The 23,452-nt window shown below is 46.5% G+C and overlaps 2 protein-coding genes across 5 annotated transcripts; both read right to left on the bottom strand.

Annotated features, from left to right (window-relative positions):
- Positions 1-503: 503 nt before the first annotated feature.
- UBE2G2 (ubiquitin conjugating enzyme E2 G2) lies at positions 504-18,828 on the bottom strand. 3 transcript variants are annotated; one of them, XM_058811916.1, is made up of 6 exons: positions 18,748-18,828; positions 13,220-13,255; positions 13,092-13,137; positions 7,713-7,831; positions 4,128-4,268; positions 504-2,413 (listed from the first exon to the last, which is right to left on the bottom strand). In XM_058811916.1, the coding sequence occupies exons 1-6, from the start codon at positions 18,788-18,790 to the stop codon at positions 2,301-2,303; spliced, it is 498 nt and encodes a 165-aa protein (XP_058667899.1). In that variant the 5' UTR covers positions 18,791-18,828; the 3' UTR covers positions 504-2,300. The 3 variants fall into 3 exon arrangements, with proteins under 3 accessions (XP_058667899.1, XP_058667900.1, XP_058667901.1); XM_058811917.1 differs by lacking the exon at positions 18,748-18,828 and adding an exon at positions 15,192-15,278; XM_058811918.1 differs by lacking the exon at positions 18,748-18,828 and adding an exon at positions 13,929-14,087.
- Positions 18,829-20,366: 1,538 nt separating this feature from the next.
- On the bottom strand, positions 20,367-22,554 carry LOC131562612 (small ubiquitin-related modifier 3-like). 2 transcript variants are annotated; one of them, XM_058812435.1, is made up of 5 exons: positions 22,534-22,554; positions 22,077-22,215; positions 21,642-21,699; positions 20,733-20,856; positions 20,367-20,429 (listed from the first exon to the last, which is right to left on the bottom strand). In XM_058812435.1, the coding sequence occupies exons 1-5, from the start codon at positions 22,552-22,554 to the stop codon at positions 20,367-20,369; spliced, it is 405 nt and encodes a 134-aa protein (XP_058668418.1). The 2 variants fall into 2 exon arrangements, with proteins under 2 accessions (XP_058668418.1, XP_058668419.1); XM_058812436.1 differs by lacking the exon at positions 21,642-21,699 and having other exon boundaries at positions 20,733-20,804; positions 22,087-22,215.
- Between the last annotated feature and the right edge of the window lie 898 nt (positions 22,555-23,452).

Genomic DNA, 23,452 nt, shown 5'->3' with positions numbered 1-23,452 from the left:
ACTTTTGAACAGAGATTTGAGGACTATGGGAGCTCTGAGTTGGAACTGGGCATCTGAGAAACCTGCTTGAGTGGAAATTATTCCTGTTTGTGGCAGGGGGTTGGAACCAGATGGTCTTTAGGGTCTGTTCCCATCCAAACCATTCAGTGATTCTATGATCTACATGTTCTCCTCAAATCCAAGTGCTGATACCAGCACATTCTGAATGAATTCACCTGTTGCATGTTCACAAGAACTTCCTAGGCCAGATACATGGATATAATGACAAACTACACATCTGCCCACTGTCAGATTTTTATAGTTTTCTTTGAATCACCCACTGCCAGCATTAGAGACAATACATTTGCCTGGAAAGCCCATGCTGTCATGTCAGCTCTTTCACTCCTAAAGTATGCCATGTTTTAGCTGGGTTAGAATGAACCCTTCCACCCCTTTGGAGCAGGTCTCTTGGCTGTGTGGTTACTCACATACAACACCCACTGCAATACATTTGTGTACAACTATAAAAGGAGAAAATAGAAGCACTTTATTTTCAGTATACAGACTAAATCCCACCATAAAATCAAGATAATGAGCAAGCACACATGAATAAAACACTCAGCACTTAAGCAAACCCCACTTTTGCCAGGTCTGTGTTTCTGCAGTGGATCCTGCAGCTTTCCAGGATTGTTCCCAAAGGTGGCTGCAGTACTCCCAGGAACAATCCTCCCTCTACTACACAAAACACTCCCAGTTTGCATAGAGTGCTACATTTTCCTGTATGCCTTGAAATACTAGTTAGGTACAACACTATTTCATCATCTCTGCTCCCAAACTATGTCCAGTCCCACTTCCACCCTGACATCAAAGCCACAATTATTTCTACAAGGAGGTAAAATCAGCAGGTTGTAGCAATACAACTCTCCAGAGGTGCACAACAATGGCCAAGTGTGATCTGCAGCACAGACAGCAAGACAAAAATGCTGAACAGTTGTACCACACACATGCACACGATCACCTCTGCAAAGCTTTCTTCATGGTGTGACTCCTTCCACATCACACTTTTTCACATTTAAAAAATAAAACAAAAAACCAGCCCTTGTCAAATTTAGCCCATTTAAAGCTGCCAACAAAATTGGGTTCCATGTGCTATCAATGGGCATGTTATTGCTTGTAGTAAATTGGAGAAATTTGGACCTACACATGAGATTGGTTTGCAAAGCAGAAAGGTCAGCAGAGGCCCCTCAGCAGTTTTAGGAACTGACCAGCTGGAATTTCCTGCACACTGGCTACAACACTGCAATGTCCAAAGCACACCTAGTACCATCCTCCAGCAAACAGCCCATCCTCTCTGGCTCCTATTTAACACACAGAGCACTCAGTGATTTTTGTAACTCCATCATGCTCACCTTGGCTCATTCACCTGAAAATGGGTGACAGGTGTGATGGCAGAGCAGTGCCAAATCCTCTAAGCACTCACATGTCACCAGAGTGAGCTGGTATTCTTGCAGAGCTCTGAACATGCCCAGCAGAACAAAAACACCCTCACTGGATTTTCCAGCTGCCAATGACCCACCTCAGCCAGGTGACCTTGCACAATGCAGCCTTCACACCTTGTGCCTCTGAGTGTGGAGTTTACAGCCGAGTGTCCTCAAGGATTAATAAAGCAGCTCTTGGGATTGCTGCCAAGCCAACAGTGACTCAAAGGCTCAGTACAAGCTCATAGAGGTACATGGGAACACCAGGCCATTCCAGACCCCAGCCAGCCCTCACAGCTCACTGCCTAAAGCTCCTTTCTTTGCTAACACACCTTGACTACAGCTCTGCTTTACAGCCTCTCCTGCTAACTACACTCTTCAAATCAGCTCTGACTGCAACTGCTGCCCTTAACCTACCAAGTACAGAATGGATAGAGTAATTCCTGTCTACTGCTGCTCCTGAGATGCAATGCTACCTACAAAAACACAACTAATTCTGCCAGCAGATGATCCAAACTGTTCTCCAACAGCAGATGGGTGAGGGAGGGCTGCAGATTGCCAAATCTCCAGGCTTTCCACACCACAAAGGAAGGTAGCAACAAGCAGCCTTTGAAACAGCATTGTCTCTGTATTTTTCTCTACCATTGAATCCCTTTTCCACACAATTTAGTGAGTGAACTAGAGGCTTCTCTGGAGCAGTGGAAGAAAAGAAATAGTAAATAAATAACGAATTATAAGAACTAGGCCAATAGTTTTACAAAGTTTTCCTTTTTGGTACCAGCACTGAGCACTGCTCATTTCCAGGTGGAGAGAAATACAAAACACTTCAGTCTCTCTGTGAGCTTAAAGTCCAAGTGACTTCTGCACAATCTGCTTGGCAATTTTGTTAAACTGTTCTCTGTCTTCCCGCCACATCTTGGAGGCATCTACGTTGGCTCCACTTTCATCATTTGGCTCTGAAACAAGAAAGACAAAGGCAGGTGGGCAATGGAGCCTCTTGCTTCTTCAGGAATGTCACTTCCCCAAGGGTTTCCAACACTTCTCCTCCTTGAGGCTGCAGAAACACCACTGCAACAAATCCAGTGACAGCTCCTGCATTCCCAGAAGGCTCTGATTTAACTGACCACAAGAGAAAGGATATCACAGCAAGTTTGAGTTTAGGCAAGAAACAAGTGGCACAAGATGTGGCACCCCCAGTACAGTCAAGGGCTTTTAAAACCACGTGTTTCTCCCTGCACAACGTTTTTTTTTCTTGTTCTCCAGCTTCCCAGACACAAAACCTCTCCAAGCAGGCCACCCAAACAGGCTGTCCCTTGTTGGGATGGTTTGTTCTATTAAAAAACAACAAAATAACCTGAGGAAACCCATGGAATATGCTTTCACTTCTGCAACATCTTTCATCAGATGATTTCAGAATGCTTTATGAGTGCTGAAGTCCCAGGGGCTCCCTGTTTTTTATGGGGGTAAGGTGAAACCCAGGACTTACAAGGTCTGTGGGCAGCAGGACACTGTCCTGGGGTTCCAGAAGGCACTACCACACTCTGCTCACCTCTCTTGTCACACCAGTCACACCAACCCCCACCCCAGCCCAGTTCATGGCAGTATCTGGGATCCATCCTTCTCCACATGGTCCTGATGGTGCACCTTAAAAGCCAGCAGGTGAGCAGGTCCCCAGCCTGGAGAACCTGGGCTTACACCACCTGCACAGCCAGGGCTCACAGGTTTCCAGTGCCCTGAAAGAAGCTGGCCACTGGTGTTTTAGCCTAATTTCTCCAAAAGCCATGGGAAAAACAGGATGCAGAGGCAGAGGAGACCAGGTGGCTCCCACACTTCCCAGTCCAGGTGAGGCTGCACCACAAACCAAACCATGGGAATCCCATGGGTACTGTTTGTCTGCTCAGCTTCCCGACTGCAGGTTACTATTCCAAAGCTAAAACAGCCCCTTGCACGAATCTGTTGCTTGCTCTTTGGTCAACTTTGCAGCTTCTAAACCCATTTATCCTTCACAACCAGTTCTAAGGGACATGGCTCTGCCCTCTTCAGGCAGTTCAGTGGCTCTATCCACTGTCTGGAAAATGATCCATTTTCCAGAGAGCTGTACATGACACAGCTGATCCACAGCCCTTGTTAGATTTAGGAAAAAACATCTGAAAGGCTCCACAAAAAGGTTTTCACCCCAGGTCTTTTCTCAAGAAGCCTTCCTCTGAACCAGAGATGGCAGAGAGGGGAACAACAAAGACAAACAGAGTGTGCTGGCTTCTGAACCAGAGGCCATGGGCTCCAGTTTACTGTACTGGTTAGGTCTGATAGCCCTTCAGCTGCCAAAGCCAAATCCAACACAGGCTGTAACCTACAGCTTTAAACATAAAGAACAGCACAGAAAACACAGAGAGGGCTTTGTCCAGCTGAGCCTTTGGGACCACCTGATCCATCTCTACTGTCCCAGGTGCTACCAACCTGGAAGGAAAGCCTTGCAGTAACCCCCATTACTAATTCAGCTGCATTTTTTCCAACCCTTCTCAGAACACTGGTTCACCAATAAATAAATAAATCCCAAAGCTTTAAGAACTGTGGCTGCTGCTCAGCAGCTTTCCACATGCTTTGCTCAGTGAACAAAGCAAAAAGCAAGATGCTACATTGAGGAAGGGCTGCCAGGACAGCAGTGCTCACCTGCCAGCATGCTGACAACAGACAGGAGGATCTTCTCCACACTCTGCACGGGGCTCCACCGCTCCGCGCTGCTCTCGTAGCCCATGGGATCATCCCCAGGAGCGTGGAGGATGGAGATGCACACCCTCCCATCTGGGTAAACTGCACAAAAAGCACACAGGATTGCTTGTTATTTAGTGGAAATGATCAGCATCTCCATCTCTTGGGCATAGATCAGCCTTAAGACTTAGCTCTTCTATGATTAAAACTAAATCCAGGTTTAAATTTCCTCTATAAGCAAGCGGACACAAAATACGAAAAACAAAACCCCAGGACAAATCTTCTTTAAGCAACTCCTTCCCCAAGTGCCTGTTGGGAACACTTGTGTCATTTAATTACCAGAAAGGCTCCATGGAAGAAATGAATGATGCAGCCTGGTGGAATAAGGCAAGAATTTATGCACAGACACAGCTCCAAGCAGGTAAGCAGTGCCACTTAAATGGAAATGAATGCACTGAATGCACATTGGAGTCCTCCACTGGACTGTGACCATGAAAAGCATTACACAAAGGAGGGAAAAGTGTTATATATATTATAAACATGAGAAAAAAATAAAGTGTTATGTTAAATATATTATGAACAGTAGGACTGATCTTTTTTTGAATATTACTGAGGTGCACTCAGAAGAATTCCCACTACTTTATTTTTTTTTTTTGCTTAAAGCCCAGCTGCATTAAAGCACCTGGAAAGAAGGAAACCTATGAATTAAGGATCCAGGTGCTTCCCCTCCCACCTTGAGCATAAGCAACAGTAAAAGTTGTCTTCACAGAGACTGGACTCCACTGACTTGGTAATGAAACCAAACAAAGGTTGAAGAGGCACCTCAAAAGAAAACTGCTCTACCAACATGGCTTAATTCTCCTGCATGGCAGGCTCCTGAGGAATGACAATTTTAATGCAATAATTTCAGGGCTTCTATTCCTCAGGTGGCCAAGCTGGTGCCATTGCCAGGAAAGCAAGACAAAACAAAAAGTGGGAATGACTGCTGGAAGCAGCTGTGCTCATTTCCAGCTCCTTCCATTCACCCAGCTATGCCCAAGCACGTAAACACTGTGGAGCACTTTTATTCCCAGTCCTTCCTGCAGCCCCAGGCTGGGGACTGGAGCTGCTCTAACCATAGCTGGAAGAGGTGAAATCAGTGCTGAATCAGCACTTCCTGCAAGCCAGGAACCCACTGGCAGAAGGGATTCACTCCTGTTCCTGTGCAGTGCCTCATTTAAAACAGCTGGAGCACAGCAGCACAGGCAGGACATCAAAGGCTGGTTGCAGGAAGATGTATGGATCCTCTCTGCTCTGCTCAGGTGAGACACACCCCTGTCCAGCTGTGGGGCCCCAACCTGAGGACGTGGAGCTGTTGGAATGAGTCCAAAGGAGGCCACAGAGAGATGCCCCTGAAACAGGCTGGGAGTGCTCAGCCTGGGAAAGAGAAAGCTCCAGGAGACTTCAGAACCCCTTCCAGTGCATAAAGGGGTTCCAGGAGAGCTGGAGAGGGACTGGGGACCAAACATGGAATGACAGGACACAGGGAATGGCTTCCCACAGCCAGAGGGCAGGGATGGATGGCATATTGGGAAGGAATTGTTGAATTGTTCCTTGAGAGGGTGGTGAGCCCTGGCACAGGTGCCCAGAGCAGCTGTGGCTGCTCCTGGATTTCTGGAAGTGCCCAAGGCCAGGCTGGACAGGGCTTGGAGCAGCCTGGGACAGTGGAAGGTGTCCCTGCCCATGGCAAGGGGTAGAACAGGATGGGTTTTAATTTCCCTTCCAATAATCCTTCCCAAAGCACCTATTACCTGTGATGTCCCCACACTGATGCTCAGTGCCAGTGCAAGCAATACCATTCATCACTTTTTAGTTACTTTTGCCAGGGTATCCAAGGTCATTTTAATATAACAGAAAACAGTTCCATGGTATCCCAACTCCCCCTTCACACAAGATAAATTGCAAAGATGAGGGGACACAGCAGATTTTAAAACATTTTCCTTGTGATTTCTCACAGGGGGAGAAAAAAGTAGAAAAAGCACAGCCCAGCCACCCCTTTCTGGGTAGAAGCAGCCCACCACAACCCCAGTGAGAAGAAACATTCAAGTGTCTACTTCAGGTGATCTCAGCCTCAGACTGAGAAGACTCAGAGACACAGGGCTTAAAAGAGCTGAGCTGACCATCCAGTGTGTTCCAACTATCCCATGGAAGAAACACCCATGTGTAAAGCCACTCTTTAACACAGGAGTCAGGCAATTTGTGCCTCTCCACACCCCACTCCCCCTGGCAGTGCTGCACACAACACAGCTGCAAGCAGTGAATCTCAAGCCAAGGCCACAGCTGGAGCTGCAGGGACAAGGGTTTGCTCAGGGAGACCAGTCCTGGCAAGAAGTTTGGGCAAATTAGTCCAGCTGGAGCAAGGTGCTGACATGGCCACACTGCTTCCAATGCCAAAGTGCTCCAGATGTGGTGCCACAATGCCTTGGGCATGTCCACACAGTTCTGTGCTGGGACATGCTGGTGTGTCCTCTACAGGAGAATAAAGATGTGGATTAAATGGGCAAGAACCTTCACAGGTGTTGCTTCCAGGAAGGAATAACAGAGAAACTTCAAGAAATTGCAAAGTTCCTTGTATATAGGGTGAAAGAAATTGATTCCCAGCTGAGATTGTGACCTGTGTTTTCCAAGTGCAAGAATGTCAGCTGAAGAGGCAGCACTAGGCAGGAGCACAGCATTTGCCTTTTCCTTAAGGAACTTCAAGGGTTTTTAACAAAAACTTAAAAGTTTTTTCATGTCCAGGGCTCAAACTTGTGAGCCATATTTCTTGTCACTGCAATTACTCCCACTGAAGAGTCTTCAGATAATATTGTCACCATCACAGACTCACTAAGGCTGGAAAAGGTCTCTAACTCAATCAGCATCACAGAGCAAAGGCCAGCAAATTCTAATATTAAACACCTGTAAATGTGTTGTCTGCTTGGACAGAGCACTGTATTTCAGAGAGATCCGCTCAAAAATGTTTAACCTGTGATTTCATGGGGCAGAAGCCATGCTGCCTAATAAAGCTGCACCCATGAACAACTTTTCAGTCATTAAAATAACACAAAAGTACCTAAATACAAGCCATAGAGCAAGACTGAGTTCATGGTATGTTGGGACAATGCTTTCAGGCACATGGTAGCATTCTTGGGGTGTCCTGCATACAGTCAGGAGTTGAACACCACGATCTTGATGGGTCCCTCAGGATATTCTATGATTCTTTGTCTAGAAAGAGCCTGCATTAATTCACTAAGTCTCACATCCTGTACAGAAGATTTAGAGGTATGGAATTTGCTGGAATCTTTTTAGGATGAGCAAAAATTTTATGAGGAATAATGGGATAAAGATAAAAGGACCTTAAGACAGAGCAAAACTGTTGGGCAGCTGAATGCTCGTGCTGCCTGCTCCAGGTTGGGGAGGGAGAGAACCACCCTTGGGAAGAATGCCAGATCTGCTGCTGCAAAAGTTTCTTTTTAAGCTGCACAAGCAACTCCAACCCCGCTGTGCATCCTGCTGCATGAGACTCACTGTTGGGATGGAACATCTCACAGGTGAACCTCATCTTGGGAGGGCTCAGCGGGTAATCCAGTGGGAAGCTCAGGATAGCAGGGAAAACCCCATACTCAAAACAGGTGTCTTCAGGACCCCTGGAAACAGAGAAAATGTTATTCACCAAAGTTTTAAACAGCTCTTTCACCCAAATTCTTGTCTAATGAGATGTTTGAGGCATGGGTTACATCGTCTTCTCCAGGAAACAAAGAGTTAAGGCGCTCTTACCCCACACCTCATAAACTTAAATCCAAATATGAGGCTTGGGAGGCAGGGGGGAAATCAAAGCTTGCACGCTAAATTACTAGGAAGGTCACAACACTGTTTAATTAGCAGGGTGTGTCTGGATATAATTGGAGTATCTGGCTCCAAGGCATGTTCCAGGATTTGAGTGTCTGCACGTCAAGTGAAAGCAGAGGCAGGTGTGGGACTCCTGTGCCTTTGAAGATACTGTTATGCTCTGCAAGACAGAGATGTCAAATGCTGGAGCTCAAAATTAATTTATAAATGCCACAGAGATCCCAACTGCCAGTATCTAGCACAACCACACAAACACTTATCACTGTCTGATGCAGAAAGCACAGCAAAGGTTGGGAAAAATAAAAACACAGCTCAGAGACCATAATTGTCAGAAGACATGCAGGACAACAATGTGTCTTTGCAGACTTCAGCTATTGAATTTGCCCTCCCTCCAGTGCAGGTGGAGAACAAATGGCTTCATCAGGGCTCTTGTAGGAACATTTCCTTATTGTGTTCAGAATCTAGTTCAAAGTGCAGCCGAGTTGACAACATAAAGACAACTATTTTACCCTGCCTACATAAAACACTTGTGGAAAGTGAGCAAAAACCAAGCTGTTTGTGAGCAAAAAACAAGTAATAAATCATTAGCCATGATGTATTCAAACTTGATGAACCATCTGGAAGTTGTAACACAAACATGATTTCCCTTGATTGGAAAGATGACGAAAAAAGCTTCAGCACTAAAAATTGTTGCCAAGGAAACCTCATGTATTTAGTAAAAAGCCATTCAAACAAAGGTTCCAGTGTCTGGGAAATAAGGGTTAGGAATATATTCATGCTTCCTCCTCCCAGTCCACATTCTCCATGCCAGAAAGAACATTAAAGTCGGTGAGCAGCAAATCCTAAAGCACTGGAAGACCATCTCAAACTTGGGGATTCAAAAGACTTGGCTGGCAGATAAACACAAGAATTTGGCTTAAATCACAAAACCTATGTGATTTAAACATGAATATTGACACAGGCAGGAAAGGTAAGAGAAATGCACCAACATTCTGCAAGAATGAAAGCTAAACTGTCTCAACCACTTTGTTCCCTTTCTGGCCTTTTCCCTAAATTTAGTCAGGATTCAATTCACATCTGAGAGTAAACTGAATGCATTTTTTCCTGACCATTTTAATTCCAGCTGCATTTTAAAGGCTTATTGTTGAACTTCTGAGAGTATGTACATACAGGCATTGAAAAGCTGGTGGGTGTCTATGTTCTGTTTTGAGAGCAAACCCACAGCCTTAAGGGCTCTTCTGTCAAATACACTCAACCCAACATACTCCATTTTAGGCCCTGTATTATGTGAGCAAAATGCTTTTGTTTCAGCCACTCAGCGCTGCCAGGATCAACTTCAAAGAAATTATTAAAGTTAATCCAAGACAGCATTTGCAGCTACAAAACACTCAGCATTTGAACTTGACAGCATCACTTTGAGCTCACAAAGGACATTGGCAGGGCCAGGGAGGTAAGGGCATGGCAGCTGCTGCAATCACCCCCTGCTCTGCAGTGATTCCAAAGCTGACAAGAAGACAAAACATGAAAATGAGAAGCTCTGCCCTCCAGGAGCTGGCTGTAACTCATGCAAGGGGCAGAGAAGAGTGGTGGGGATCTTCCAAATAGGAGAGAGAAGTACCTTGAGGAGAACAGCTTATGGAAATTTGGAGAAAAGGCTCCTCAGGGGGGACCTTCTACAACTCCCTGACAGGAGGGTGCAGCCAGGTGGGGGTCAGGCTCTGTCCCAGAACAAGAGACAAATCAAGACGAAACAGCCTCAAGTTGCAACAGTGGAGATTTAGTTTTGATATTGGGAAAAATTTCCTCCCTGAAAGGGTTTTTCAGGCTGCCCAGGGCAGTGGTGGAGTCACCATCCCTGAAAGCAATCAAAAACCATGTGAATGTGGCACTTGGGGACATGGTTTAGTGGTGGATTTGTCAGTGCTTGGGGAATGGTTGGATTTGATGCCTTAACAATTCTGTGATTCTAATTCTATAATCACAGCTTCACATACATTTGCAAACAGCTTATTTGTGAAAAGATGCTGGAAAAACACCAAACCCCACAATCATCAGATGCTCAAAAGGGGAATGGAAACAAAAGTCATAAGCCTAATTATAGATCTAATTACCTTTCTAAACAGCTTTGTGATAAGTTGACTTCAATTTACGCTGTTTAGTTTTCAAGCAATCTTTAGGCTAATAAAGTTCTTAACCATTGCATACTTTTGTGTCTTTTGGGGATAAACTTTAATAGCAACACACACTTGTACATGCCAACCAGAGAGGGCAAAACTTGGCCTTGAAATGTTAAATCCATGAACACAACACAGCCTGGAGGACCTCACACAGCGCCAGGGAATTGAGCAACACAAAGCAAACTCTCCTGAAATGATGTTGCAAAGACCTGGCTTTCAACAATGCTCCCCACCTCTGGTCTTCAGAAAGGTTTTCACATGGGTATTTTCAGTTCTGTGCCCATCACACTCATTTTGGGAGTGTAAGATTTGCTCTCTCCTTTATTTATTATGGTCTCAACATTTATGTATTTCACATTCCTCCATCATTGCTGCTGCAGACAAGAACACTGGAGATACAAATAATTATTATTTCCATTATTTAAAAATGCTTTGTTTTATCTCCAAGTTAAGCTCTTACATCAATCTATGTAACATTACCCAGCCTACCTTTGAATTGACAAATGAGAGATGTCTTTTTTTTCTTAGGTCTCTTTTTTTAAAGTTATGTGCCATTATATAAAGCTCTAGCTTTATATAAATTTGGTGAAGGAAAGAAAGTATTCTGCTCTTTTCACAATTATGTTTCTTACCATTTGCACTTCATCTGTGGAAAAATTTGCAGGCAGCTTTACTCCCATCTTTACTTCTCATCTGCACACCTCATTCCCTGAATCTCACACAGCACATCTGAGATTACACAACACTGGAGGAGACCACCACAGACAAATACAAACAAGTCATGTAACTTACTTTCCAAAGGCATGGCAAACACTGCTACTAACAAGATTTGTAAAGAGATGAAAGCAACCCAATGTGTTTGGGGTAAACATGTTTCTATTGTATCACACCTTCAAAACTGAGCAGATCTTAAAATATAACTTTATTATGACACACACACAATGCAGAAACCAAAATTAAAGCGCCTCCGCCTCTCATTTTACGCTGACAAAGACCTGAAGCTCAACACTCAGCACTTTAAAGGGCTTTCAAGTCTGCAGAGCAGCTCCTCTGCTCTTTAAGGATGTGACAGGAAACATCAGAAAAGGTGTTTTCTAGGCAATTCAGAAGTACCTCTGAGAGTCTCTCAGGAAACCTCTACCCAGGCACAGCACTTTGCTAGGAGGAAGCACCAATAAGCAGGAATTTCCTTCCATGTTCCAAGAAGTGCATCAAACCCTCTGGGATTTCCACACTGCCAGCAATCACAGCTGCCTGACCTGAAATCTGGCCCATTACAAAGCAGATGTGCTGACTATGCCTCTCACAGAAAGCCCAAGACCCTGCAGCCAAAAATCTCTGATGTCAGGCAACAGAACAACCAATTTCCATGCCAAGTGTTTCTTTTCAGGGAACGGAGCTACCAGGAAGCACAACCTGTTATCCCAGGAGAAATCACTGCACATAAGCAGAGGCATTTGCCAACTCTTGCCATCAATGAGCAAAACAAGCAGTGGTAATCCAAACCTCCACTCAGCAAGGTCTAAAATAACTCAGAGCCATGCAGCAGCATCACCCACACAGCCACTTTGTGTGGAACAGGGAACTCAGCTTTTGGATTGGTTGCACCCCTGAGCCCAAGAGACAGAAATCATGGTTTTCATCCCTAGATAACAGATTCCAAGCAAACCCAGCTAGGAAAACTCTGCCACCCACACCAGCTGAGAATCTCCCCAGTCAGCACTGGTGGTTGCAGGGAAAACCTGCCCAGATCAGAACAGGCACAGAGAAAGCAGGGTCACAGCCACTGCCAGTCCTCTGGGACAACCCAGGCCTGGCAGAAGGAAAGGAAATCCCCAATTCTTACCAAAGGAATCCTGAAATACAGAGCCAGGATCCACCCCAACAACAGACCACCAGCTTCAAGGTGGACTCAGTGGTCTGGAACTTCTTCATCTTTTAATTGTGCAGTATTTGCATAAACTGTCAGATGTGAGTGACAAACATCTTTTTACCTCTCCTCTAGCATTTTAGAAGTTTATTTTGTAAAAATCACGAGTTTTTCTATGTACTCAAAGTTCCCAAAGAAGGTACAACATGAGTAGGAGTACAAGAAAGAGAGAAGACAACCTGTAAGATGCTGGGCAAAAAGATTTTGTCTTTTTCATGGCAAATTTTGCTACCAACAACCACACCCACCAGCTGGGGAGTGGAAGAGAGAGAACACAGCTTTGTAAAGGAGTTTTCATCAGCCCCAAAACACAGCAGGTCAGGATCAGAGCTATTCAACAACAGAAGAGTGAATCTTTTTCTACACAAAACCACTGCATCCAACCCCTGACAACACCAACTGATTCATGAACTGTAAAGAACTTCAAAAGAATTTTTACTTAAATTTCAATACTTTTTCTGATCAGAACATTTCAATATTCCAAGAAAAAATAAATAGTAAATAAACTAATTTTAGACATTGATTTTTTTCTCCTGTGACTAATAATTTGTGTATTTTGCTCCACTCAAAGCTTGTCCTGCACTTGCAGATAGGCAATAGGCAGATAGGTTCCAACAGGTATGTGTGATCTACAAGAAACTGTTTGTTTCCTACAGTGTTTGTAAATGTAAATAATATCCAAGGGAGCCCAAATGAGGATTCTTGACAAATTTGTGAGCTTGTTATTATGACACCTGTACAAGAAGTTATGATAACAAGTTGTACACATCACCAATGTTGCCTCTGTCACTGTTTAAAGTCCAAATTAAGTCCCTGTTTGGATCAGAGGAGTTTCCACCCCAAGGCAGGCCAATGCTGATGTCATACAGAACTGACAGTACTTTTTAAAATTCCTGCTCTCCTAGAAGCTCATCACAGCTGATTTCAGACACCAAACAGAATTTAACTCACATGATCAGGGCCTCCCATTCAAAGAAGTTCTCTTCATTCATGGGACCTGTGAAAACAGAACAATGCTCAGGGCTACCTGAACACAAGGTCACAGCTCCAGAGGGCACAAACCCTGCTCAGCTCCTCACCTGCCACAATCCCTTCTGGTGGGTTCAGGGTCAGCTCTGCAAAAACACAAACACAAGGAAGATTGAGGGGATTTGTGAGCCCAAGCATTTCAGGGGGTGTGTTTGAGTGGCCATGGCTTAGCACAGGGGCCCCACCACCATTGCTTAATGCAGCACAGTGTTCTAGACAAAATTATTTGGCACTTTGGGGTTTTCCAGGCTCCTAGAACTAGCCTTGGAATCACAGAATTGTTTAGGTTGGAAAAGACCTCTGGGATCATTGAGTCATCTGTCTTCACAGAGGCAATAAATTAAACCTGAGAAGGAAGACAAAAACATTTCACAAAGCCTGGGAAACACTTTTTTCTTGCACCTCCGTGGTATCTGCTGCAAACCATAACAGCCTGAAGTTTGTATTCCTGTAACCTCTCCAGGTTTGATGCACCTCAGTGCAAAACCCAGAACAACACAAAACCAGGAGAAGCAGACATAGGAGAATTCAATCCAAGCTCCTGCATGGCCTGGAAAATGTGAGTTAAAAAAAAGCAGCATCAATAAAACAGCCATGGCTGCACAGCAAGTTTGGATCCATCAATCCTCACTTTCTGTAGGAAACTGATACAATTTAAAATTCATGAAACAATCTTTAGCAGCACCTCAAGCTGTTGAAGGCCAGTACAGCACATGCTGATAAAATAACAACCACATTTTCTCTATCTAGTGGACTGACCATCAGTTTCTAGGTTCTGATGTTCTGCAGGGAGGCAGCAGCAGCTGAGGCACAGCTCAGCCACAAACAGGCAACCAATTCCTGGGGGCTCAGCACCAACACCAGGGCTCTGAGTGAGCCATGGGGCAGAAGGGGACACTCCCAGCTGCTTATCCAGCACAGTGTTTCCTCATCAATGGCCTCTGGAGCACCTCAGTAACACACAGAGCACAGCCAGAGACACTTGACCTAATTTCTGTCCAGGCTGTAGGTGAAAGAACAGATTTCTGTCTTATAACTGCTCCTTTAGTGCAGCATTCAAAGATGCTGAGATGCATTGCCAGGAGAGATCTTCAGTTTGCTCTGAGTGCCCTTAACCTTGGCACAGCCCTCTCTGAAGTTCCAAACCCAGCAGCAGACTGAAACTCAGCCCTGCTGTTTTCCACACGTCCTGGCATTCCATGGCAGGTTTTTCCAGCTTCACAGTGGGTCTCCAGTAGCTTTTCTTGTTGATGTTTTTAGACAGAAAGAGGGAGATGTCAAACACAGGAGCTCCTGGAATCATTTTGCTCCATCTTGTGGTTCTCTCTAGGAAGAAAATGCCTCTGATGTTTCCCTGGAAAAGCTGGTGGGCAGCCACATGGAATTGTGTCATACAGCACTCCAAGGAGAACAGGGGCAATGGGAATGAACAGCCAAAGGCCACAGAGCAAAGGATCTTCATGAGGACAATTCTCCACTTCCTTGCTCAGCTCCCCCCTCAGAGAAAGGTTTCCATCCTCAAGGATCAGGTAAAGCAGAATCTGGGAACTCGGGGGCACAGGAACTTTGATTTTCCATCGGAGCTTTGATTTTCTATCTTGTAGTTCTCCCCAAGAAGAAAATCCCTCTGCTGTTCCCCTGGAAAAGCTGGCAGCAGTCCCTGTGGTGGGCAGCCACCCAGACACATGGAATTGTGTTATACAGCACTCCTAGGAGAACAGGGGCAATGGGAATGAACAGCCAAAGCCCAGAGAGGGTTTTCATGAGGACAGAGGTTCTATTCTCCATTTCTTTGCTCAGCTCCCCGCTAAGAGAAAGGTTTCCATCCTCAAGGATCAGGTAAAGCAGAATCTGGGCACTCAGGGGCACAGGAACGTTGATTTTGAGTGGCTGCATGTGATCACTGAGAAAGATCTCCATGGAATGGTGACTCCTACCCTGTGACTTTCCCCAGAGCTGTTCAAAAGGAAACTGAGAGCCCAGCTGAACATGAAGCACAGGAGCTGACACAGCATCACTCACCAGAGCCTCCAAAGCAGGGTCACTCCAATGGAATGCCAGGAAGGTGCCCAGTTATTTGTGAGTGAGCAGCAGAAAGCAGTGAAAGGCTGAAATCAGTGCTCTGATCACATGCAGAGTGACTCTGACAGAGCAGCTAGGCCAAACTCAGTGCAGAAATTTTCCACAATAGCCAATCTAAACCTCCCCAGGTGCAACTTTTTATTTGTTCCCTGGGAGCACAGCCAGATCTTGTGAGCTTAAAACGGAGCTGACACCAGACAAACGTGATGCCTCTATCAGGAATCCAGGGCAGGTTTGCTGCACACACAATTAGCCCTTTCCTTTTAATTTCTCTGCTCTTTGTGGAGTCGTTATCAGCCAATTCCACCGTGGAGATGGTTCTCAGGAGAGCTGAAAACACATCTTGTTAAAGAACTGAAGAGACTGAGATCATCCTTAAAAGAGAAGTTCAGCAGTGTGATTCCTAAAAACTGCAGCAAACCTGCAAGGGGATTAAAAGCCCAGGACTCAGGAAATATTATGGGTATGTGCTCAGTGCAGTATCTGACAGCATCTGGACTGAGAAAAAGTCAGTTTTCTTCTGATTCCACACAATCTCCCCAGGCACTAAGGATGGGAGGTACCCCCTAAAGCCCTGCCAGGTTCAGAAGGTTTATCATTTCTGTGACTTCCCAAATCTCACAATTAACATAAATCTTTTATTTTCAGCCTGACAGCACTTCCAGAGAAACCTGTTGGCATTACAATCCACTGCCCTGCTGCCTGTTTGTGCCAGGAAGGAAATCCAGTGCATCCAATCAGGCACTGCAGTTCTCAGGTCTCTAGAGATTTAATTCTTCCAGATTTAATTCTTCCATTTTATACTTGAAATTTCAGCCAGCACAAGACATCTTCAAGATCTGATACTGTTTCTTTACTTCAAGAAAGAGTAAACACAGAAAAATAAGGTTTCCATCTTTTAGCTCTCACAAATATAAGCTACTGAGAGACTTAGGTCAGGCCTTAATACTATTATACATCTAGAATTAACAACAGGCACGTGTCTAATAAAAATGATGCCCTCTTTATATCTGATTTTTTTTCAGCTTTATCCAAACTAGTTCTGGCAGAGTAGACAGTAAATCTGAAAAAGAAAGAAATCAAACAAAGATCTAAATGAGGACAAGAAACCAAATCTGTGTCATCTGGATGCCCACAGCTTCCCTTCCTTCTTCAAAAGGAAAGAAAACCAGTGCAATTTCACAGCCTCTCCCAAAATGCAGTAATATATCTGGGCTCCAACAGGTAGAAACTCCTCACAATGTCAAGAATTTTTCACAGAAGGAAATGATAAATCTTTAAATTAAGACTTAGACAGAGTGTGGGCATACAGAGAAAAAGATGAAAGACAAAAAATTGAAAAAATGGAAAGAATCAGAAGTCTGGTAAGGAAAATACACCCACCAGCAAGGCACTGAGTGCCAACACCACTGTTACTACTAGAAGTAACTAAAGGGAAGAGATAGAGGAGAAGAGAGACAGTAAAGAAAAAAGAAATGTCCACAACTTTGTAGATAGCACACACAAGATTTCACCCAGGGTGAGCAGGCAGGAGAGGGTCACTGAAAACCACTCCCATGCCCACATTCACCCAGGGCAACACACATTAGGAGGGAGAAACTTCACACTGAGCTGAACCTCAGGCTCCAGCCCTGTCCCAAGGCAGGACTTGCTCCTTCTCTGCAAAAAGAGGCAGCAGAACTGCCTACAGCCAGGAGCTATTTTTATTTTTCGTGATAACTTTAGCTGGAAATCTCTACAGAGCTAAGAGATTCTGCAGAGCTACAATTAACTGCCAGTCTTTAGAGAGACACAGGGAAAAGTTGTGAGTCCTAAGTGATTCTGGGGTTTGTGCTAAAGGAAAATAACAATGCACAGACACCAAAATGTCTGTTTTACTGCACTGCTGCAGCACAGGTTTCCAGAAAGCACTGTGCACTCAGCCAGTTACATTCATTTTTTACAATACTGTGTTTTATTGGGCATGGGAAAGTGCTTGTAAAGGCAGATCACAGACAAAACATTTATCTCTGTTCCTGCCTAGTGTTACCCTGGGAAACTAGGCAGAGAAGCTTCACTTCATGCCTGCCTGTGGCATTAAGTAAAAATCTTTCTGAGATAATTTAATATCATTTTTCCTAAATACTTTGTTCATACAAGACACTCCAGTAAGATCTCTGTGCTCCTCAACAACAAAGGATCATAAATGTTTCTTTGAGACTTAGGGCATTGATATGAGAGGACAGAAGCAGTGCCAAGATTTTCTGTGGTTGTTTTTCAGGTCACTGCCTCTGGATTACAACAGGAAAATGCAGATTTCTAGGGCACACATTGTCAGCATAATCTCCAGCTGGATGGGGAGCCCTAGGTGCCCAAACCCTGTGCGACAGCTCAGCTCAGAGAGCTGCAGAGCAGCCTGAGAACAGCACAGTGCTGGCAGAAAATGTGTGTCAGAAATACTTTCATAAAGGCTGGAGTATTCCTCTGAATGATGACAGAAACAAGTCCCCATGCCTGGACAGAGCACAGGAAGTGACCTTCCCTGGAGCAGAGCCTGTTCTTACAGCCCAGCTCCCACCAAACATTTCTCTTCTCCATTCTACTTCCTTGCTGTAAATAAAACCCAGAGCATTAAAGCCCAAAAGCACCTAGGTACACAAACAGGTATTTCTTGCCAACAAAAGGCACTTTTGGACATGTCTCACTTTTGGACATGTCTCAAACCCATCAGGGAGCAGATGAGCCATCCCAGAAGCTCTGAGATTCCCAAAGGTCTGGTCTCTGGTCCCTGTGGTGAGCATCACTGCAGCCACATCCCACAGTGGTTTTTAAACAAACAAGTCTACTTTTTCACTACTAAATTCGAGTTTAAATCCTTTTACTAGCCATTCTGCTTCCATTAAGGACTTCATAGAATTCCAGAATCATTCAGGTTGGAAGGGACATTAAAGTTTATCTCATTTCACCCCTGCCATGGGCAGGGACACCTCCCACCAGCCCAGCTCGCCCCAAGCCCTGTCCCACCTGGCCCTGGACACTTCCAGGGACCCAGGGGCAGCCACAAGCAGAAGGATCTGCCCTGACAAACACCTCGAATTACCTCTCTTGTAATAACAGAGATTTCCATAGCTGTATTCTGTTCTATCTGGAAAATTTAACAAGGAAAAACACCAAAATAACTGGCCACATGCCCAGGGTTCCCAGCCTGCCCCTGGAACAGCGGAATCCCAGAGGTGTCACCGCACACCGAGCTGTCCCCTCGGTGTCCCGGCGGGACAGGGGGCAGGACTCCCTTCCCACAGCCCCCTCAGAGCGGGCAGTGCCCCGTGCCCGTCCGTGACCCCCAGCCCGCCCGGGAGCTCTGCACGGAGCCACAGAGGAGCCGGGGCACGGCGAGGCCCGCGGCCCGGCCTGCCCGGCGGCCGTCACGGCCCCGCCCGGCCCGCGGGTCCTCCCGGGCTTTGGGAGCGCTCCCCTTTGTGAGGACAGCGCCAGGGCCCCGGGGAGCGCCACTCACGTTTGTACTCGGCCATGAGCCGCTTCAGCGCCGTCCCCGCCATGGCGCGGCCCCGCCGCCGCTTCCGGGTGCGCGGCCGGAGCGGCCGCGGGCGGGGCGGGGCGGAGGGCGGCGCTCTATCCGCCCGCTTCGCCTCTATGGTAGCGGCCGGTCCTCCCGCCGGTAGCAGGCGGAGCGGGAAAACCTCTGTATTCCCTGTGGGAAACGACGGGGAGGATGCAGGAGAATCCGCAAAATGCCCCATGGAGCGGGGGTATGCGGAGCGGATTGCCCGGAGCAGCGCCCACACGGCATTTCCTGCACAGAGAGCGGAGAGCCCGGCCCGAGTCCCTGAGGGGATCCGCGGGATATCCCAGCCCAGCTACCGCCACCCTGGAAAAGGGAATATGCTGAAATCTGCCTTTCCAGCCAGATTTCAGCAAGAAGAAGCATAGATAACGTGAATAAATGTTAAGAGAAAAGGCTGGGGGTGATTCTATGGAGCAACAGGACAGCCTGAATTAAAATTCCTCAGGAACGGGCTTCCTGGAGCCCAAAACACCACACAAATAATTAAACCTCAGCAAGGCTGGAGGGACAGGACAGCAGCTTATTTGACGACACCTAAATGTCTCTCCTCACTGACTAGCTCTTCTGCACAGTTTGGTGACATTAAAAGGCATTTCCCCCTCTCATTTACCAAGTTTATATACCAAAAAGAGGTATTAAAAAGAAATCTGAGGCCACAGACTTCCAGTGCCCACAGAGAAAGACTCAAAGTTAAGGGAGCAGGGCAAAGGGACCGATGCTGCCCAGCCCTCAGCAAACACTGGAATTTCAGTGGTGGGGTTTTTATCACCTTGCACAACAAAAAAACACACCTACTCTATCACAAGCATTAAGTTTTTGGACCAGCTGCCTAGCTACCTCCAGCTCTGCAATAGTGCAGGACAAAAAAAAAACCATTTTTGCATTAAAAAAGTATATTTTGGCCTACTTTATCATAATATGAAAAACCACATGTAAACCTGATGTATTTAAACCCTATCCTAAGCACTGTATTGTGTTCTAGCCCCAGTCAAGGGCAGGATGCTGCCCAAGGGATTGAATGAATTTGTAACACTGAGCTAAAAACTTAAAACCTGTATCTGTGTTCCTTCTCTTGGGCACATCTTAAAAGGAAACTTTTACACTCACACTTGGCATGAAAATACATTGAACTATTTATATATTTTGAGTTAAAACAGAGGGACAAGACGAACCAGAGACGGGAACAAACACTCAGTGTCCCAACACATGCATGAATGCTTAGGCCACAAGTTTAAATAAAGAAAAAAAAGAGATAATACAAACAGTATTTTTTAAAAAGGCTAACAACAGAGAGACAACACATACTACTTAATCTGAATTTTAAATGGTGAAATTCAGACATAGCTCAATCCCTGCAGATACTATTTTGACTTGTGCACACAGAATGTCAAAGACAACAAGCAACTTTGGTAAATATCCTGAGAAGTTTCAAAGAACCCTGTGTGATTGGCATGTTCATCTGTTTCCTAATAAAACAGCAAATCCAAGGAGAGATGAGAGAGCGGGGTGTGATGAGGATCCTCAAACTGTTCTCCAAAAGATGCTGTGTCTTAGCAGCCTCCTCCTGTCTGCTGCTGGTACACTTCGATCGTGTCATCATGTTCCATCTCCAGCTGTGGGAGTAACACAGGAATTATTTTAACATCTTAAAAACATAGAAATGACAAGTAGTACAGAAAAGTTGAAAAACACATGCTGACAAAAGCACATGGCTCTCTGCTCCTAATCAGCATTTCAGGAATAACTTTAATTAACTAAGACATGAAACACTTTCCATCAGTCACTGCACAAATTTGTTGGAACATGCTAAACTCACAGCAACTATTTCAGGATCATTTTGATTTCAAGCCCCTTTGATCACCACTCAGACACCCGAATATCTGTGTAGCAATTTGCAGTAAGAGTGCTTTTCATACCTGTGCAGGTGTGTCTGCTTCTTTAATGGGCTTTCCATCAAACAGGAACATAATGTACCTCATTGACAAGCCCTGCAAGTTCAAAGTTATAGATGAGAAACCACACTTGATTTCTGAATGCAGACTAAGTGCTCATGGATTTACTGTCAGAACACATGGTAACAAAATTAACACCCAAAAGACAAGGGGGATGACACGAGATAGATTTAGATTAGGTATTGGGAAGAAATTCTTTCTCTGTGAGGGTGGGCAGGTCCTGGCACAGGTTGCCCAGAGAAGCTGTGGCTGCCCCTGGATCCCTGCAAGAATCCAAGGCCAGGTTGGACAGGGCTTGGAGCAACCTGGGATAGTGGAAGGTGTCCCTGCCCATGGATGGGCTTTAAGTTCCCTCCTAACCCCAAACCATTCAGTGATTCTCTGATTAAGATTTAACCACCAGGACACTGAGCACATTTGTCTTGCTGTCTACATTGAGGAAGGTCAAATGCTGGTAACTTTACATTGCCCTTAAAACCTGAGTTACCACACTACTAAATCATGTTCTGATAGTGTTTAATCACATGAGGAAGTCTTTATTCCCTGCATCAGGGATTGAGGACCTTGCTCTGCCCTCTAAAATCCATGTGATTCACACTTGTGTCACACACAGGAATGCTAAAACTCCTGTGCCTCTCCAAAACCCCAGATGTGTCAGGGTGCAGCAGGCACAGAGCAGGGCAGAGTGTAAAGTTTGAATAAGCAAAGAAAGGATCCTGCAAGTAACAAAGGACAAACAAAATCTGACTCTGTTTCCAAAGCCATTCACATGCCCACCCTTTGCTCTGTGTAAAATTGGGAGCTCCAGGCTCAGGAACTGAGCTGTGGGATTCATCCTTCAGTTCAGGATGGCCCTAAGGAATAGCCTGTGACACCTGTGGGACACAGGTCACAACTGTGCAATAGGCAGCAGGAGACACAGGAGGGGCGAAGAAAACAATGCATGAGGAAGCTGTGGCATAGAAGAATTTGTTTTGTGCCGTTTTCCAAACAGAAAATGCACTCAAAGTTGATGAAGTTTTTGGAGATGAGGGTTAGTGCATTGTCTCTGAGTCAGGATCAGAACTGGAGGAATTTTTGTAACTGTGTCACGGGACATTAGGGAGCATCTGAAGAGGAAGAGGCAGCTTCCATTCAGCATCCCCGCTCCTCATTCTCCCACACACCTGGACACCCTCAGCCTGCCCACAAGCGTGTTCCACGAAGCGGGCAGAGAAGCAGCGAGGGTTCCACCAACACGGGGACGCTTCCCCGGGGTGTCAGAGCCCTTTGGGTCCGTGGGACTCCCCACGGAGCCCCGGGCCGTGCCCTCGCCTACCTGTCGGCAGCAGTACGCCTGCATGAGCTTGCTCAGCGGAGTGTGCCGCTTGATTCTGAACTGCACCACGGAGCCGTCCTGCCCGGCAACTCTCAGGTCGATGTGCTCGTTCTCCGTTTTCACACCTTCCTGGACGGAAAACTGCAGGATGCGGCGGGCTCAGAGCCCCGCTCGGGCCGGACAGCCCCCGCCACATCCCGCGGCACCTCAGCCGCTCCTGCTGCCCCCGGCCGGGACACCTCGGTGGCCTCGCGCCGCGGGCGAGGCGGAGCCGCACCACAGTCCCGTCCCGCCCCGCCGGGACGAGGAGAGGCGGCCGCTCCTCGCTCCCTCCCTGCTGCCCGCTCCTCCCCTCCCGCCGGCTCCTCCCCTCCCGCCGGCTCCTCCCGTCCCGCCTTCCAGCCGCTCCCGTTCCGCCGGCTCCTCCCGCGGCTCTCCCCGCCTCACCGGGGGCTTCTCCTCCGACATGGCGGGGGGCAGCGGGGAGATTGCGCTGGGGGCGTGGCCAACGGCCAAGGGGCGTGGCGGGACCGCGTGCAGGCGCGTCCCCGCTGGGCCGCAAGAGGGCGCTGTGCTCCGGAGCGGGGAGCGGCGTGAGGGGAGCGCCCGGGACGCCCCAAAACATCCTCGGGACACCTCGAAACAGCCCCGGGACACCCTCAAAACACCCCGAAACAGCCCCTAGACACCCCAAAACAGCCCCTGGACACCCCCGGGACCGCACTTTCTCGGTCGCACGGCAGCTCCTGCGTGAGGGGAAACAGGAGACGAGAAGCCTTCCATCAAAGCACCTAATGTCTCCAGTCTAGCCCAGACCAGTGCTGGCGTGTTCAGATCCCCTTTAAGGGGAGGAGAGGCAAGTTTGCCTCGATCCACAATTGAGGAAAGAATTAGATTCTAAACATACCCGAAAGCGAGATTAAAACACAAACGAGGTTAAATGTTGGGATCCAAAGCGATAGTTCAACCTTTATTTTTTTCATAAAGAAAAGTGGGGATAGCCAAGAATAATTAAGTGAAGCAGAGGGAAGGTGTTACCACCATGGGTCCAGCCCTGCCTCACAGAGTGCAATGGGTCTTTAGCTTCTGAATTCCATCTGACAGCTGCCAGTGGAGGCAGATGGACCAGCACTGTGGGAGGGCACGAGCAGACAGCAAAGACTCCCAGACTTTGTAGATTTAGCAGCTGCAGCTTCTGTGGCACTTCCTTATAGAGGGTTTTGAGAGTGGCAATGTCATGTCCACCTCAAAGCAACAGCACACCCGTGGGCAGATTCATGTTTGCTCCCTTGAAGCTGGTCGTTGGAATCCAGCCGAAGTTTGCCTGATGTATAAAAAAATTTATTGCTTGATTTTCTCATATATC

This window comes from Ammospiza caudacuta, chromosome 11, assembly GCF_027887145.1.
Source record: "Ammospiza caudacuta isolate bAmmCau1 chromosome 11, bAmmCau1.pri, whole genome shotgun sequence".
Classification (NCBI taxonomy): domain Eukaryota; kingdom Metazoa; phylum Chordata; class Aves; order Passeriformes; family Passerellidae; genus Ammospiza; species Ammospiza caudacuta.
This window is presented reverse-complemented; position numbering and strand designations above follow the sequence as displayed.